This window comes from Lissotriton helveticus, chromosome 9 (assembly GCF_964261635.1).
Source record: "Lissotriton helveticus chromosome 9, aLisHel1.1, whole genome shotgun sequence".
NCBI classification, from domain to species: domain Eukaryota; kingdom Metazoa; phylum Chordata; class Amphibia; order Caudata; family Salamandridae; genus Lissotriton; species Lissotriton helveticus.
This window is the reverse complement of record NC_136070.1, coordinates 350,827,638-350,847,120: the sequence shown is the minus strand read 5'-3', so window position 1 is coordinate 350,847,120 and position 19,483 is coordinate 350,827,638. Positions and strand designations below refer to the sequence as shown.

Here is a 19,483-nt window from a genome sequence, read left to right as displayed (position 1 = left end):
TCATTAATACAACTCAGAATTATCAGGCATGCAAACTCCAAACCCGACCAGAAACACCAGACCTCACTTTGCTACTGCAGGGGCTGCACAGAAGACTACCCTGAACAGACAGAGCCCCACCACTTCAAGCTCTGCAGCTCTACCACTGACACTCTGCACCATTTCGAAGTAGGTGAAAAATGATGGTCTTAGACATAAATGATGAGAGTTTTGACTAACTTCCGGTTCCTGAAATATCTTACAATCAAAATACTACAAAGGGCAAAGAGAGTAAGAGCAGGCAGCGACCTTCATCTAGAAGCTAAGCATCATCCCCAGGACATGTGAAGATCTTTCCACCTAAATCAAAGGAAAATACATATGTGATGTCCCATGTTTCTTTCGCTTATTTTGAATAAATGTTCTGTAAAATGCTCACGCCACCAATAGAAGTTAAAGAGCACGGGATGGACATGTATGTTGAGAGGAAGAACCTACACACAAACTAATGAGTCCAAATGCTGGGCAGAAGTTGTGCGTTTTCAGTGTGTGTGTTACAGGTGCAATAAATAAATGAACTGCAAAACATGCCATTTAAAAGAAACACAGAGGAGCACCAAAACAACGGAACTCTAAGATTTATAAAGGAAAACAAGTTAAATTAATTTTGCACTTTAATGTTTTTGCAGGTATGTTGTGAGGAAATCTTTAAACCACTGTGTGTGTGGACCTCACTGCGTGGGCATAAAAGTGGCTTAGTTACTTACTCGTTGGCTGTGAAAATATGTCTGACTTTTTACCCAAGCTGGATGGACCCACTAATACATTTTATGTCTCTGTGCTTCAAACCCCCTGTGTGCCAAAGCACTTTTTGTCTAATTTTTACTTTAAGCCTCAATGGCCACAGGCTACTTAACGAACCTGCCTGTTCGCTTCTGCACCTGGCCCCATGGAGATCACCCACGCACTAGTCTGGCCTCCCCCTTCACCCTCCCTGCAGCTGATAGCAACGACCTCATTTAACAGCTCAAGGCTGCACAGTGCCATTGCTCTTCCAGTGGCGGTGATTTGCATGGGGGAACTCTTGCTCGCTACTTGCTGTAAGAGTGACAAGCAGCGGTAGCTCCTCCTCAATGGCGGAGGGGTGTCGCCACACCGCCTGGCTCAGAGCCAGCAAATGAAAAATAAAACAATGTTCTAGCATAATTTTGTTTTTCATTTGCCGGCTCCGAGTCTGTGCTGTAGGGAGGGGTGAGGCCGAGGCATGGGGGGAGGAGGATGTTGTGTCCTACAGAATGGTTGGATCAACTTAGCTAATCGGCACTAGGCCTAACACGTGGCCCTAGGAATAAAGGAGTCAGACACGGGAAATAACTTGCTGGCTCTCCGTGCGCCCGTCTCAGAATAGCGTACGTGCGTGCGGAGCCTTTCTTTATTATAGGCGGTCACATGACTTCAACACTACACGCCCCTTGCGCCAGGGGCGGAACATGGGCCCAGAACATAACATTCCTCCTAAAACAAGAAAAACTCAAAACCAAATTCAAACAGCTGCAACCCTGCAGTCTCGATGGATAGTCTATTGTACTAATTTTTTTTATAGACTTCGAATTCACTTTCCAAAACCACTAACGACAAGTGTGACACATTACTGGCCATTGTATTCAACACTGATACATATAAGAGTCTTACGTGAGGTAATCGCGTAGTCGACAGGAAGGCGTCGGGTTTCGTCTCAGCCTTTGATCCACGCCCCTCTGGCTTGAACAGTCTGTCTCTGGGGCGGAGCTGGTCTCAGGCGCCTCCATGTCGGGCTCCTCCGGATCTGACACCCCCTCCTGGGCCTCCGTGCTGCCTTCCGTCTCCTTGATCACCGCCCTCGGAGTGTTACTCTGGGTGACCTCGAGACTAGGCGTCGGCTCCCTTCCTGGCAAGTCCTGTGCAGTTTCGGTTTCTGTTGTCAGAGTTGGTGAATCCGAGGCTCTCAAACCCCCGTGAAAATGTTTAAAGTGCGACACGTTCCTGGTTACAGTCTCTCTTCCTCGGACCACAGTGATGCGGGTTCCTTTCACACCAACCACTCGCCAGGGTCTTCTTTCATAGTTTAAACGGAATTTTCCACTGGTCACTCTGTTACGGAGAAGTACCACATCTCCTCTGCTGAATTGTGTCACCATGGCTCTTCTCCTTTGACTAATTTTAGCAAAAGCAGTCTTTCTTTTGCGGGCAATTGTTTCTTCATTCGCGGGTGCTGGGGCCCATTGGGGATGGTGAGGAATGGAATCAGGTATGATCCGTCCCATCAAAAGATGCGCCGGAGCTATCCCTGTGGTTGAATGTGGGGTTTGTCGGTAGCTGCGAAGAAAAGTGAAAATGGCCATTCCCGCGGACTGCCCTTTGTCATGAGCAATGCGAATCACTTTATTGAGAGTCCTCATGAAACGTTCCGCTTCCCCATTAGCTTGTGGCCATCGGGGAGTGATGCATCGATGCCGAATGCCCATAGATGATAGATAGGTGGCCAATTCCTGTCCTTGAAATGGGGGTCCATTGTCTGTGCGGATTTCACACATAGCCCCATGTGTGGCAATAATCTTCTCTACTTTCGGGATTACACACTCGGCACTGGTGCTGGCTATTATTTCTACTTCCGGATACTTGGAATGGTCATCAATCATGACCAGCGTGTACTTTCCATCCGGAAGACTGCCAAAGTCCATGCTGACCTTCTCCCATGGCTGTTGGGGACGAGGTTCCACGGCAATCGGGGCTTCACGAGGGGCTTCCCCAGTCACCTGACACGCAGCACATGTCTTTACTACCTGCTCCACCATGTCATCCATCAGGGGAAACCACACCTTTGTCCGTAGGCGTGCCTTGGTTTTGACAATCCCTTGGTGACCTACATGCGCTAACTGTATTACTTGATCAGTGAGGGCTGAAGGTATTACCAAGCGATGCCCCCGCAGCAGGCATCCGGCCTCATCCTCATTGAGCTCCTCCCGGACATGATACAGGCTTTCCATTATTTTCTGGGCTTCGGACGTGAGCACCTTCCACCCCTCCTTGGCCCGATTCCAGTTAGTCGTGTGAACAAGTTCTTTGGCCCTCTGAAGGCAGGCGTCCTGTGCTGTGGCACTCACAATGTCACTGAGAGAGATGGGACGAGGGCAAGATCGCGCCACCACCCACCTGACATAGGCCTCCGTTTCTTCAGCTTCTTCCATCTCCTCGGCCGTGGCTGGTCTGGGATGACGTGACAGATAGTCTGCCGGGTTCTTAGCCCCGGGCTGATATTCGATTGTGCAATTGTACTCCTGCAGCTGAAGCAGCCACTTCTCTATGCGAGGCGGGGGTTTAGATGAGGTTCCCGCAAACACAGACAGCAAGGGCTTGTGATCAGTCACCACAGTGAATGGTTTGCCATAGATGTAGAGGTGAAAGTGTCGGCACCCCCAATGAATGGCAATTGCTTCTTTCTCAATCTGCGAGTACCTTTGTTCCGTGTCCGTGAGAGATCTGCTCGCAAAAGCAACAGGCGTCCAGTCGATGTCGTCTCTCTTCCTTTGCATGAGAACCGCTCCCAGTCCAGCAGGCCCCGCATCCACAGCAATGAGCGTGAAGTTGCGTGGGTCAAAGAAGGCGAGAGTGGTGTTGTTAGACAGAGACTCTTTGATGTCTCGGAAAGCTTTTTCTTGCTCAGGTCCCCAGTGCCAGGGAGTGGAGTCTTTGGTGAGGTCCCGCAAGGGGAGCGTGAGATTAGCCAAGTCTCTGATGAACCGGCCACAATAGTTGACCATGCCCAGGAAGCTCCGGACTTCAGTGACGGTCTGCGGGGGTGGCGCATCTTTGATGTCTTTTACCTTATCCGGATCCGGGTTGACACCTTCAGCCGAGAAGACGTATCCAAAAAACCCTATCCGGTCCCGCAGGAATTCACACTTTTCTCGGTGGAGCGTCAGTCCTGCGTCTTTGAGTCTTCGAAATACTTGGGCCAGCCTTTGATTGTGCTCCGGGATGGTGCGGGCATGTATCATTATGTCATCACTGACATTGATCACTCCCGGTATACCAGCGATCAGCTCCTGGATGACATTCTGGAATACCTCCGCGGCGCTGGAAATTCCGAAACTGAGGCGAGTGTATCGCCGAAGGCCGATGTGGGTGGAGAAAGTAGTGATGTTGCGCGACTCTATGTCCAACACCAACTGGTGATACCCTGATCGCAAGTCCAGCTTGGAGAACCACCGGGCACCTGCCATCTCTCCGATGAGGTCGTCTATAGTGGGCGTGATATGGCGCTCCCGTCTTATGGCAGCATTCGGGAGGCGCATGTCCACGCAGATCCAGACCGCTCCGGGTTGCTTCGGTTTCCGGGTGACCACGATGGGCGAGACCCATGGGGTGGGGCCCAAAACCTTTTCGATTATGCCCGCCGCTTCCAGTTTGTGGAGTTCCTCTTCCACCAACGGCCGTAGATGGAACGCAATGCGGCGGTGTCGCAGAGCCACCGGCTGTACCGTTGGATCTATGTGCAGATGAATTTCTCGGCCTTTGAACTTGCCAATGCCCTCAAAGAGATCCGGGTATTCCATAAGGAGATGTTGAACGGATTCCTCATGGACCCCAAAGGCAAATGTCACCACACCCAGGTCTTCAGCCGCTCTACAACTCAGCAGCATACCTTGGCCTTCTTCTGACACGAAGATGTTGGTTTTGATTGTCTTGTTCCCATGGCGGATCACCGCTTTGAATTTCCCTCGAATCTCGAGAGGGGTGTCTTGCCCATATGCGAAGACAGTGATGGGGGTGGGACGCAGCACCGGAGGCGTGGTCATGGTCCTGTAGAGGGAAACACTCATGAGGTTTATGGACGCGCCCGTATCCACCACTGCTATTAGATCTTGGTCCGCTACCTGTATGGCGCATTGAGGCAGTGGCCTGGTACGGCGGGCAGCGGTACCGATCATGTGTACCTTGTGTACCGACCGTTCCTCCTCCTCATCGTCATCCATATCACTGTGACTCTGTTCCCCCTCCATTATGGCCTGCACAGCGGGGCGTGGTTTACGGAATTTCTTCGACCGGCACACCTTCTCAAAATGATTCTGCCTGCCACATCCCGAACACCGCTTGCCCCGTGCTGGGCATTCTGCCATCTGGTGTCGCGGACCTCCACAATAACCACATGACTGTCCCGACGCTCCACCCTGAGTGGGCGGTCTCTTGGGCCACTTAGTGGGCGTGTGCGTCTGTATTTTGTTAACCGGTTCCACTTTAACCGATGCCTGCAAAGCAGCTTCCATGTGCGCAGCCCTAGCTTTGGAGAGTTCTTTCGTGCGGCCAAGAGTTAGGATGTCCATTAGCGGCTTGCCAGACTCCTCTAGAATCCGTTCCCTCAGTTTGGCCGATGCACATCCCTGTATAATTTGTCCCCGAATTTCCTCGGTGGTATCTTGAAACCCACACGTGAGCGCCAACCTTTTGAGCCTGGTGTGATATGTGTCCAGCGACTCCTCGGGCAACTGGCGCGCTTGTCTGAACACAAATCGTTCATAATCTTGATTGGCCATGGGCTCAAAATGGGCATTGAGGGCATTAATCAGCGTGTGATGAGTTCTGGGGGTCGCCTCCGGGAGGGTCCGAGCAATGGAATGGATGTCCTTGCCGCCGAGATGTAACACCATGGCCCGTTTCTGTTCCTTGTGCGTCTTCGTAGCTTCGAAGAATACTAGGAGTCTATCCACCCACTCCTTCCATTTGGGAGCGAGCGCTGATGGCGCACCTTCCACCACAAAAGGTTCAATGGGCGGAATCGTCGCCATCCTCCCAGTCGCGCCGGATCAGGCACTTCGCACGACCACCGGATGCGTGGGCTGAAACGGGGCACAGCCCGGAGCACCGTGCAGATGTGAGCTGTGCGGCAGTAGGGTCAGAGTCACCTACTCGATGTCCATGCACCAGGCCGCTCCTCCCGGCGGTCTGCGCGGGGGTGGGGTACGCCGCACGGCACGAGCACCACGAGCCGAGGAACAGGCTCGCGGCCGCCACACGGGGCAGGAAGCACGTACCCTCACCCAGCGAGGATTCAGCAGCCACCCTCGTCGCCAATTGTTGTGTCCTACAGAATGGTTGGACCAACTTAGCTAATCGGCACTAGGCCTAACACGTGGCCCTAGGAATAAAGGAGTCAGACACGGGAAATAACTTGCTGGCTCTCCGTGCGCCCGTCTCAGAATAGCGTACGTGCGTGCGGAGCCTTTCTTTATTATAGGCGGTCACATGACTTCAACACTACACGCCCCTTGCGCCAGGGGCGGAACATGGGCCCAGAACATAACAGAGGAGTGCTATGCGCACTCCGTAAGTGTGCACAAGTGTTTGGCCAGCTGTCTGAGGCCAGCCAAAACACACAGGCGCACTTGGGTTTCTCCAGCCCAGGTGCATAAAAACAGCTGGGCTTGTGAAACCCATCAGACTCCCTGGTGTGAGGGAAGCATCTTCCCAGCCTGCTCAGGCCAATCCCCATGCTGAAGCACGGGGATTGGATGGGAGTCTGATTCGGGGGTGCTGGGACCAGGAAGAGGACAGGAGGTCTGATGGGGGAGCGGACAGCGACTTCGGGTAAGTTCTTTTTATTTTAAATATATTATTACTAACACCCCACCCCCGAATTGAACCACCCCGCTCTCAAATCTCCACCCACCCCACCACCCTTTGTTTGTCTCGGCCACCGCTAGTGATGTGGTGGATGCAGTGAGCATAGGCCCAGGCACTAAAAAAAGTGGCCCAATAGCGATAGAGAGCACCAGCTGTCCAGTTGCTCACAGGTACGGTGATGGGGCAAGAGCATGATAATTCGCTTTTCTTGGCCCAAAATGTTCTTTAAAATGTCTGTTCCACCTAACAAAATTCAAATATAATTATTAACGACATTCCCATTCCTGCTTAAAGTTTTTATTTACTTATATTTTATATATGCATTTGCTACTATGAATTTAGATTCTATATATATTTCTTGCTCATCTCCATCTCTCCGTCTTTTAAGTTATTCTTAGCATTTAATGATATATTCAAAAGAGTGTTTTGAGTTCCTCTTTACGTTTTCAATCATTAAATAAAAATTGCTTACAAAAACAACAGAAGCATACATAACTGATACAAGTTTCAAATTAATGGCTATATTAAGTACTGAACATTTGCATTCGGATGTTATATATTACTATCACGGCCTTACCTGTGTACTGCAGTCCTCTGTATTCACTTATTGCACCTGGAGGTTTTAAATTCGGCCAGTAATGAAAGAGCATTTGAACAGCAGGAGGTTTTACTTGAGAAGGTCCATAGGCAATGACGTAGAGGAGGTCCTAGGAGAAGAAAGAGTCAGAGCACAATCAGTCATCACATCCAGTGTCCTTCATTCGATATCTTTAATTGCATTTAAATGAGTGTACTCTTTACTCAACTGTTTTCTTTTTTTGTGTCAAGAAGGTGAAATTCCATTTTTTTCACTCGCATATCACATTTATTTTGTCATGTAGGGTTTAATGTTTGATGGTTTCTGAGTACAACTTTTACGATTTTCCTATGCATAAATATTTTTGCTAAATTATACATAGTGCGCATGTTACTCATAGACCAGTGTTTCCCAAACTGTGAGTTGTGACCCAAGCTAATTTTTGGTGGGCTGTGAATAAATAAAGCTGCCTCTAAATTTAGCAAAATATAAAGAAGCCTTTAAATGTGTCGTATCACATTTGCCGAGTTTCTAAGACAGAGGTCAAACGTCAGGCTGTCTTCGAAATACTGCTGCTTATTTTTAACGAGGATTAGTGTTTAGCAACTCCTCTGACTTTGCAGTCAGAGATAGTAAAGTGAATTATGTGACAGTCTGTCTAGGGTACGGGTAGTGTGAAATTTGGCTGTAGAATCTAATTGTTTGTAACACACAACAACATGTAAATGCCTGTAAATAAACTGTACAGATTCAGTAGTTGGACAAGCAAAAATGGAGTACTTTTTTTTCCAATTCTGAAGAGTGATGGAATCAAAGATTATAATATATATTAAAACAAATCAAGACACTTTACTTGGTGATACACAAATGATAAATATTCACTCAAATCCGATTTCCACCCATTATCATCGGTGTGAAATATAGTTGTATCCGTAAAAGTGTGTTGGTGCAAATTTAGTGGTTATTTCAATGGGAAATGTGATGTCTGTAAATGACAGTGCACTACAACAGGATGATCTTGTTACATTAAAAGGTCTTCCCACTCATGTCCATTATAGCTAGCTGAATTGCAAAAGATTGTTATTCTAAAAAGTGGGTGGTGGTTCTAGAAAGTTCGAGAAACACTGCCAAAGACTGTTGTTTAACAGTCTTTCATGGTATCTGAAAGCCTTTAAAAAACTGGTTTACTCTGAACTGTAATTGAAAATGGTTCTAGCACGAAATAAGTTAAAAGACTAGATGGAACATCCTTGTGTCATTCAGAAGTCTATACTGAAGACGTCTGTAATAAATTCCCTACCGTTGGATCTATAACTGGGGTAGTTGTTAGCCAAAAATAGGCTTAACGCATAATTTTTCAGGGGCTGGTTGGAAGAATGATTAAAGATAGAGTCAGGCCCCTTCGAAAGACTTGAAGACGAAGAGGCTGGGGACTGTGACCCTCAAGAAGGATTACATATTTATTGCAGGCGCATCTTCGGAGAAAGACATTTGGTTTGTGCAGAACCATGCCCTTCTCCTAGTCACTCCTGGTATTACAGACTTGGAAGTGCTGCTGCAATGTGCTTAAGGCATAATGGGTACCAACTTTTGGCAGCAGATGGGTTCTTGGTATTATAGCCAATGGTGAACCTTTATGTTGGACATCCATTATCTTGCAGGAACATGGTTTCTGTGTATTTAGTTTTTGTACTGAGAAATTGTTGAAAAAATGTAATGAAACAAATAAGGTATTTTCAAATCACAAAGATGCCTTCACTTCATGGCATTAAATTACTCAACCTAAGCCAAACATAATATATGGTCTTCAGGTGTTTCCAGAACTGAATAATGACAGAGATGTTTGAGAGAAGGGAGTTAGGCAGCGGCTTAGCTAGACCTTAAGCCATGCGGGCGGTCCCTGCGTTTGTCGACCCGCAGCGGCCGCATGTAAGAGCGGGGGAGGGTGCTGGTGATTCTTGCGGGCCTCGCGTCCGGCGTCGTGGGGGGAAGTGAGGGAGCGGAGGGGGCTCGGGCCTGAGACTGGGCTGGCGAGGACAGCCGGGAGCGACCAACGGGGACAAGGAGCAGCAGCAAAGAGGGCGCCAAGGAGGAAGTGCGCCCCATATCAGTCAGCAAAGAAAGGGGGGTGGCCTGGATGTCCGGCCCCGCCCACCCACCCTCCCCAAGGCGGGCCTGCGGTTCCCTGCGCACTACTACGGGGTTTGCCCTCCTATGGGGTCCCCTGCAGGGACCGCGGGCCTCCCGCAAAGCCTGGAAACGGTGAGTGAAAAAGCATTTGACTCCAAATCTGATCTTTTGCGCAACAACATTTTTAAAAAGTTAAGAGAGGATGATCTAAGTGCGTGCATGAGAATGAAGCAATTGATAGAGAAAATATGTTTATAAACAATGGAAAGTGGTTTGAAGTCAATTCTCTCCTTCACCACGGGCCAGTACAGTCTGTGAAAAGTGGGTGAGATATGATCCTATTTCCTTTGGCCTGTGGTGAATCTGGCAGTAGAATTTTAAAAAATCTGCAGGTTGCATGCAGTGGACTGCGCACTTTTTTAATTGAAGTTTAAGACTATTGTGGGGATTAAGTATAGGCAGTGGGAAAGTTTAGTAATTTGTTTGCAATGGAGATGGACAGTCTGAACTATATAATTCTTTTGTGGGGTTTACTTGTTATGTGAAGGTAATATATATATTTCTATAATTCATAGATACTCCTGATGAAGGTTTACTAAAACCGAAATGCATTGAGTGAAGAAATTGTACCGAATCTGGTGGATGTTTGCGAATTCGAGATATATTCATGTATAGGCCTGGATGGGCAATACATCGAGTTAAAAAACCAAAAATACTACGAATTTCATCTTTTGACGTGATGTCTCAACAAAATGGATAAACCATGTTTAAAAGGAAGGAAATAAATATGATATAAAATGGATTACTATGGTGGAGGTGCATTAATTTGGAAAAACCAATGGATATACGCTGTGCAACCCGTGCGTGACCTGCTAACACAGCAGGCCACCACTTTCTATAGGTTTATAAGACAAACATGTTAAAAATGCATCCTTATGACTTTGGACTTGGAGTATTCACAGTTGGGAAGCTGTCTTGAGGAACCTGCCTTATTTACATTTATATACTAGAAAGCAGTTAAGGGGGTTATGGTCGCTGCTACAATTACATATCATTTAGAACCCTTTAAAAAATGCACAGATATCAGTTTAAACCAATATAAAATCAATCATACTCCCTTTCGCACTGTTATTAAAAGTAGGGATTTGTGAAGCGGTCATTTGATTTAAAAAAAAGTTAAATAATAGTTCATCATTAGTCTATCTAGAGATTCACACTACACTGAGTGGCGAAAATGGAACATTTCATTATTTCTCTGATCATTAAAACCACAAACATATTGGCCACTAAACTCACAGATTGAAATATTAAAATCCCCTACCCAAATTAGAAAAATATTCTGAGATCTGTTTTTTAAAAACCTTTCTAAAAAGACATCAAGCTGGTCTGTCGGAAGTCCCCTACTATTATTAGGGCTTTTTTGATAAAAAATGTTCCCGTAAGATATTTAAGGAAGTTTGGAGAGAGAGAAGGGTAACCAGAAAATACAGTGAGGAGCAAACTTGGATTGTTCAAATCAGGGTCATTTTAACCGAAATAAATGTAGCCAGTCCTCCCTTTGCCCTACCTTCAGGAGGAGGAGTAGCATGTTGAGAAAAGGCGTAAAAACCATCAATATGGAAATCCTCCCTAATCCAGGTCGCTTGGCAACAGATAATATCAAACATGCTGACAAAAGATAGCCAATCAGGCCGAGATATTTTGGTATGAGCACCAGCAATGTTCCAAGATCAAGGGTCAAGCTCATGTCTCATCTAGGAGGAGAAGATGACAAAGGGGCATCTCTATTAGGAAAACCAAAATGTAAGACTTTGGACTCTGAACATGCAGCTGGGGCTGATATAATGTGAGGTTGAGCAACATTTCTTAAGCATGGTAGTCAACCATTTGTGTTAAGCTCCTCAAGTGGCTTGAAACGATTTGCTGTGGGAACATTAAAGCAAGTATCAGTGCCCTTCTGCACCTCTTACCCCAGAACGGACAATGGAGGAGGATTAAATGTACTAATAGTCAGTTTATAAAAATACCCGCTTGTGCTTGTGTGTGCTATTCTGGAGACCGGGGCATAATTCCTGGAGGTTGGATATTCCATTGTGAACAGCGGGGACTGTTTGCCGTTGTTTTCGCTGCCTGTTTTAGACCAGAGGGCTGCCACCGACTTTGAAGACGCCCTACCCGCAAGCCTGGACTCAAAGTCCCAGAAGGCTCTGGGCTCACCACACCTGGTCAGGGGCCTGAGACCACCCACAGCACCGGCGCTCATCGTTGAAAACCTCGCCGCTCCCGCGGGTGCCGCAGCGCTTGTGCTTGTGTGTGCTATTCTGGAGACCGGGGCATAATTCCTGAAGGTTGGATATTCCATTGTGAACAGCGGGGGCTGTTTGCCGTTGTTTTCGCTGCCTGTTTTAGACCAGAGGGCTGCCACCGACTTTGAAGACGCCCTACCTGCAAGCCTGGACTCAAAGTCCCAGAAGGCTCTGGGCTCACCACACCTGGTCCGGGGCCTGAGACCGCCCAACAGCATCGACACATGAATCCATCTGACCACTTCCGCTGCGCCGGAGCGCGCAGGAGCGTCCCGGGAGAAGCCTGGGACAAGGGTGGGACCGTCTACGTCCGACTGCGGCCGACAGAGGCCGGGCAGGGCCACCCCCCTAACTCCCCGCCACTGAACTAGACTCTACGAGGTATTCTACAAGGTGTATGGTTATTTCATTGTTTGGCGTAACATAGTGCTTTGTTACATCATCGCTGTTTAAATTTATTGCAAATGTCAATGTCCACATGTTCAGTAAAGGTCAGGGGGGGGGTTGTGTGAGTGGCACGTTAGACCAGTTTATCACCCGTGCTTACTCGGTCCTCGAAAAAGAAATTGCTATTACTAAGCGGCGCCTTTCTATCAAACCATTAAATCGTAAACGCTTCTCGCGGAGGCCACTATCGCTGGCTCTTTCTCCGGCCAAATTCAGGAGCATATTGAAGGCGTTCAGCTGGGTAACGCATCAACTAGCCCAGGGAGCACAGGGGTGAACTCTGAGAGGCCCATTGCACAAGGTCATATAACACAGACATACTCCCCAATTCCACCACAGAGGGTACCCCCACACATGGAGCATATAGTTACCATAAATACTCCGCCACTCCAGGGCATCTTAGCGCACTCAGAGTCTGCATATAGTGCAGGGTCTAGACTAGTTGCCTCCAAAAGGAAAAGAGTCGCTAGTGGCCGAAAGGGGGGGCGCCCATTAACTTCTAAAAATTTTAAATCAAGAAACAAAATGTAACAGGAAAGATAATTGGCCTGGGGAGGTCAGTAGAATCTACATCCTTCCCACCAGCTGCTGAATTACGCGTTGGCAGCTCTGTCCTGGGCAGTGTACCTGTGTTGGTAACTTCTTGTCCAAAACCACTTGCTGCCACAGGTGCCATATCCCAGACTCCTCTTATCGCTCATATAGAACAAATTGCGAAATCACTTATACTGCCAATACTAGAGAGGGTAAAGGTATTGTCGGAGAGATTGGATCGATTTGAGAAAGCCACCCTTGATAACTTTTTCTCCCTTAAAACATTAATTAAGTTGCAGTCGAGAAATAAACAGGACGACTGTGTTCCTACACAAAAACCTCTGGTAGACCTCACATCCATACCTGAGTCAGATTCATCAAATATTGCTGTAGTTTCCGGGCCTCCACCTGGAGCGGATCGTATAGCAATAGATACCCCAACCCATAGCTCCAAGTCTGGCAAGAAACCTACGATCTTAACCTCGACCAAAGGGGCAAAAGAATTTACACGTGGCTCCTCCTCACATGGCCAGGAAAAAGAGCGCAGCCCAAGCAAAATAATTGGGCACTGTAGCGATCATCTCACGATAAATCAAAAGCCTGGGATGGTAATGACAGATAGCCAGAACTTAAATCATATTAGCTTACCGCCCGAATGTCAGCCATACGTAGTGGTGTTAACTGGAGTACCACAGTTAAAGTCTGGGAAATTCGAATCTTATCACAAACTGAAAAAATAAAACCACCCACTGGCTGAACAGGAACAGACCACTCCCAAGCCAGTTTGATGGTCGGGTTCTTTTTGTCAGAAGGGTAAATTGGGTTGGTAGTAGAGCCAAGGATACCCCTGGGGATTGCATCCTTGTAAATTTCAGGGATGCCCGCGTTCCGAGGTTCTTTTGCAACCCACAGGTCGACTACAATTGCAGTGGAATTGGCACCTATGATCTGCGCCACTTCCACCTACAATTTGCCGATCCCCAGCATATTCAGAACCCCTATTATCCACCCGGGGGGAGGGCCTGCGGCGGGTTTACTTCTATTAATGATCCTGCATACACAGTACCCGCTTCGAACAGAAGTTTTTCTTCTTGTGGGTTAGATTGCAGATATTGACAAGGAGACTGTTGCCCCCTTGTTTTGTCACCTAACGACGCTGCTGGTACTTTGTCAATTGGCAGCAGGGCATCCGCTGAAAAACAATGGATCCTCGGAACCCCTGATAGTGCTTTCATAAATAATAATGATAGCTGTAATTTTAGGCCAGTGTCAGAACCACTAATTCTACACAGGAGCTGCGAAAGCACTAAGAGAGAGGGAAAATTGTGGGGGGTCGCTACTAAGACTGAAATAAGTGGCACCCAGGGTCCTCGTGTAGAAGATCATGGAAGGAGTCCGATCCTGTTAGATCAACCCCTTAGGATGGGGAATATTGCCAGCCAACGGGAAGTTACTCTGTCACACCAGGTAGTAGACCTTACTGGGACAGGAGACAGCTCATTTCCAGTACCAACATATACACCAGAGAATTTAGCTGTGTTTGATCCTCCTATAAAGATATTGTCCTGGAATATAGCGGGTATTTCCAGGAAACTAGACCTGCCAGATTGGAATACCCTGGTTGAGTCTTATACAATCTGCATTCTCTAGGAGACTTGGAGCCTGGTGCCCCACCATAAAGTGGGTTATACTACCTTCTTTTTACCAGCAATATCCCCCCGTACAGGGAGAGGCCGCCGTTCAGGATGGCTTCTAGTATGGGTGAGCATCTCGCTGGGATGCAGTTTCAAACAAATACAATGTAATTCGCCAGACATCTTAAGGATCTCACTAAGTGGTCCACGGAGAGGGAGAACTATGGAGATATTTAACATATATGCTTGTGGCACCAAAGGTGGTACTCCATCCCCCGTAGTCGCACTTCTGGAGGATGAACTTAGGCAATGTCATCAGAGTACGTATGTCCTTGTTGCAGGGGACTTCAATTGTACATTTGAGCCCCTTGCAGCGGAAGACATCTTAGATACTGCCGAGGACGATACTAGGTGGGGTATACCCATACTCTCAATCCAACCGATACAGAGGTGGTCGCAACGGGCTATACAGTTGAACACGCTTGTTATGGAATTCGGCCTAAGAGGAGCAAATGGCAGAACTCTTTCAGATCCGTCTGGGGCACTTACGTATAACAGGGTAAATCATTCCACAAGGATTGATTATATTCTCCTTGATCTTAAGCTTTGGCGCTTCATGCAGGATATGGCAGTCCTCCCAACTATCGCTAGTGATCATAATCTGCTTTCCCTGAGCCTACACCCCTTGTGGCCATGTGCGCATGGTCCTGCAATACCATTTGCATTAATGTCGACCCTAGAAGTGCGCCTTTCAAATTGTGGTAGGCGCTTGAAATGGTGCAAAGTTGCTTTGGACGAAGGGAAAGTTGAGAATATTGGGACCATTCTCCTAGCAGCACAGACCAAGTTACATATAACCCATATAGATCAATGTGGCTTATCTAGGGTCACAGATATTTTTCAGGAGACCATTGAAGCATTGGGTAATCTATTTTTGGTCCAAAATAAAGGTGGTGCACAGAGAGAGCCCCGTAGATCTAACGGTAAAGAGGGGTGGTATACAACAAAATGTCGCCGTAAGAAATCTGCATTAATAAAGGCAGTTAAGAGCAAGTCACAAGGCTGTATCCAGTTGGCTAGGAAAGAATACAAGCAGACTGTTCTAGAAGCAAAAAAAGAGTGGGAAGACCAGTATTGGCAGTCACTTAAAGAGGCTAGCCTCGGGAGAGATGCTGGCCGCTTTTGGAATATTATAGGAACTAAGAATAGACCTGATAAAGACCTGATAACTTGCAATATAGTAAGCCAAACATGGTTTGACCACTTCTTTAAACTGTACTCTTGCTCACAGGGTGGTCAAAATGAGCCTATCTCTTATAGCTTCTTGTCAATCCTGGGGGATCTCAATAGCTTTCCATTTACAGACAAAGAAGTGGAAAATGCGATCAAGGGCATTGTGCCACACAAAGCAGCAGGGCCTGATGGTATTCGAGGTGACCTTCTTTGCTTTGACCCCCACAAATGGGCAAAGCTTATTTCTAATTTATTAAATGCTATTGATAATGGGGCTCCTATTCCTGAGTCGTGGAAGGGGGCAGAGGTCGTCCCGATCTTCAAAAAGGGAGATAGGGGCGACCCTGCCAATTATCGCCCAATAAGCCTCATCGATTCCACCCAGAAGGTTGTTGCGAAGGTGATACTCGAGAGAATCCTACAATGGGCAGAGGAAAACAAAATTCTCTCGGATTACCAAGCAGGTTTTAGATCTGGAACTGGGACAATAGAGCAGGCTTTCAGCTTGTTACATAGCTACTGGAAAGGGGTTCTCATAGGAAAAGGCAGTCTTTACCTCGCATTCATTGATCTAAAGACTGCCTTCGACCTGGTGCCTCGAGAACGCTTATGGGGAGTATTGACTGAAATGGGGATTCCATCAAATATTCTGTCACTACTAGTGAGGCTCCACGATGGCAATTTTGCTGAAGTGAGGTGGGGCCCTCAGGGGCAGAAGACTAACAGAATTCCGGTGAACAGGGGCGTCCGCCAGGGATGTGTTCTTGCTCCCACTCTGTTCTCACTTTATGTGAACGGCGTGGTGGAGCATTTGCTGAAAAGTCCATCTGATGCACCATCCCTGGCGGGTGAGCGAATTCCAACTCTCCTGTTCGCCGACGATACCCTTCTTATTATCAAATCCCCGGCTGGCCTTCAGACTCTCCTAGATAGCTTCCAGTCCTTCTGTACCCTGAGAGGGCTTGTGATAAATACAGATAAGACCAAGTATTTGGTACTGAAGCCGCCAAAAAACTTGGTAGGCCCCCAGTTTAGAATTCTGTATCACTAGAAAGGGTTATGGTATTCGATTATCTTGGAATACGTATTTCGGATTCAATGAAGTGGAACCCTCATATGCAGAAAATGCTCTTAGGTCACAAAAGGGTAGTGGGGGCCATCCTTAAGGAACAACGCTCCTCATCAACTAGACCCATCGGCCCAGCAATCGAAATATACAAGGCTAGAGGAGTAAGCTCAGCCCTATATGGGGCCGAACTCTGGGGCTTAAGTAACATGGAGCAGCTGTCTAAATCTGAAAATAGATTTTTTAAAGATCTAATGGCACCCCCTCAGAGCACTCCTATCGTCCCATTGTTATTGGATCTGGGCTGTCACTCGATAAATGACCTGGCCAAACTCCGACCACTTCTATTATGGGCTCGGTTATGGCGAGTGCTGGAGTTAGCAAAGTATGCAGAAGGTCTGTCGGAAGTGATGTCTATGATGGGATGGCATAAAATTAAGTGGCTCAAAGATGTCAAATCCCTTTTATGTGATCTGGGTCTCCGTGAGGCATGGGAGAACAAATCTGCCCCATCGAAAGCAGTATTAAAGAAGCTTTACTGGAGCTGGGTATCTAACAAGTGTAACTCTGATCCCAAATTAGGAAGAATAACCAATGACTTTTTGAGGATCAAGGATGTAACACTTAGTGAGCCTTACCTTGATATTATCTACAAGTTCTCTGATAGGGCGTTGTATTTCCAATTCAGGATTGGTACACTACCAATACGGGAATTGACCGCCCGCTGGAATGTCCCTTTCCAAACATGTCTATCTTGCCCCAATTGTGACACAGGAATAGAGTCAATGGCACATATTTTGTTTGCATGTCCGGCATACAAAGCACCTAGGAATTACTGGCTTAAGCCATTGTGTAGAGAGTTGGGTACTAGAGACCATTCTGTAGCACTGCGCATTCTTAAATCTGACACTCGATTGTTGTATGTATGTATACTGGCAAAATTTTTGAGATGGGCCTGGTCCATCAGATCAAAAAGGCTCAGAGAAAATATTTAATTTTAGATTTTATTTGTATGTGTAAATAGCTTTTATTCTTTTGTAATGTGATTAATTTTGATGTGTTAACAAAAAGTGTTGATTTTATGCTCATGCTTTTAAGATATGTTTTTATCGAAATAAAGCCTTTTTCATACTCATACTCATATAAAAATACCCCTAAGGAAGCACCTGAATAACAAACAAGTTTCCAGTCTGGACTAGATAAGTTATGTAAAAGATACCTTACTAATATTGGGTCCTTGAAATTTACCACACACAATCTCCTTTTGCACCCTTCTAATGTGGACCAATCCATTCCATCCTTCTGACTAAGAGGATCTTCTGATAAAATCATCATGTTGGCCCAATGTTAAACCTAACCAGTGCGCCACTCTACTTTTTAATGAAAATCCATCCTCCTTTGATTAAGACGTGCCCATTATTACATCTTAAAAATCAGTCAACATTAGTTAAACCTTTTGTAAAAAGTGAGAACATAGCTCCATTACATGTGTCTAAATACCCTTCAATACCTCAGGGCCAGCAATTTAAATATCATTAAAATCCTTAACCACTCCCTCCACTCGTGCTTGTAGATTCCTTAATGCTATATTAGTTGAATTGTGAACTGAACAATCTTGAGCTGGTCATAATTTCTTTAACTGCTTGCTCATACCTCCTTTTCTCTCTTTGTAGGAGGCGAAGTAAATAAACTTGCAGAGCTTTCCCCTGCTTTAGCTTCTATATCAGGAATGACGTTTAAACTTTGTGGGAGCGGCAAGGTAGTTTGTAAAACTAAATCCCCAGAGTAGCATCAAGGCCAGAATTACAGGTGTCAATTGGCTTACAGATCCCAGGATTTTCAATTATAGCTCCTGGTTCTAATGAAGGAGGGTAGGATTGTCGCAGGACTGCATTAGTTCTCTCTTCAAAAATCTTAATTTCAGATGGGGGAACATCCATTACGACCCAATGTTTACACCGCACTACCATTACAACGATGGTTTTACAATGCAAGTCGTTACCACGACTTGTGCTGGAGGACGCTCTAGGCTAAGGAATAGTAGATTTACTATTCCAACACCTTCCCTACTGTACGTAGGCTGGTGTTGGAATAGTAAATCTTACTATTCCTAAGTCCAGCACCCTACAGCACAAGTCGTGGTAATGACTTGCGTTGTAAAACCAGCATTGTAATGGTAGTGCGGTGTAAACACCGCGTTGTATTGACATACGACCTTCAGATGTTATTGCACCTATGACAGAATGTAAGTAGTTAGTAATGGAGGCTGTTGGCCTGGGCATTTCTGCTTTATTCGTTTTAGGTACTGTGGGCTTTCTTTCCCCACTCCTAAGCCACAAAGCAATAAAGCATTCTACCTTGCTAAAAAAAACACTGACATCGGGCCAGAGAAGTCTAAATAACAAAAGGGCGGGCCCAGTTTTCTTAGGGCTCTGACTGGAGCAGACAGGCCCGTTCTTAGCCCAGTCTTCACCCATGATCTCGCAGCAAGTTTAAAGGCGCCCGCTCCTCCTCCCACTATCAAGGAAGTCTAGGGCTTGTGGTCGGACCCCTCCGCAGCAGACAGGCAACGCAGCAGGCAACAAGGATGCGTAATCTAGTCTTAAGTTGACCAGGACCATGATGAAGCAAGTTTGGGCTGAAGACTTCATGAAGGGAAGAATACGTTGAGTAGATTAAGCTGATAAAAACACACCAGGGAGATTACATTTGCTTGAGGTTCAAGAGTGAGCTGCTCATCCAAGATGGTTCCAAGATTTCAGACCTGAATGGCCAATCGAAATAGCATTATGCTGGCAAGGCTCCTGTCTGTCACCAGAACTTCAGCCTTTCAATTCCGAATAGTTACAAATGGCTTAATTTAGAATTTGGCAGACGGTTACTCTATCACAATGTGACGGATATCCCATCTGCATTA

The 19,483-nt window shown here is 46.6% G+C and overlaps 1 protein-coding gene across 1 annotated transcript in view; it reads right to left on the bottom strand.

Annotated features, from left to right (window-relative positions):
* Positions 1 to 19,483, bottom strand: part of UNC79 (unc-79 subunit of NALCN channel complex) — a 641,854-nt gene that overhangs the window by 588,892 nt on the left and 33,479 nt on the right. The window contains 1 exon segment of the mRNA XM_078660089.1: positions 7,217 to 7,346. Within this exon segment, the coding sequence (XP_078516215.1) occupies positions 7,217 to 7,346 (130 nt within the window).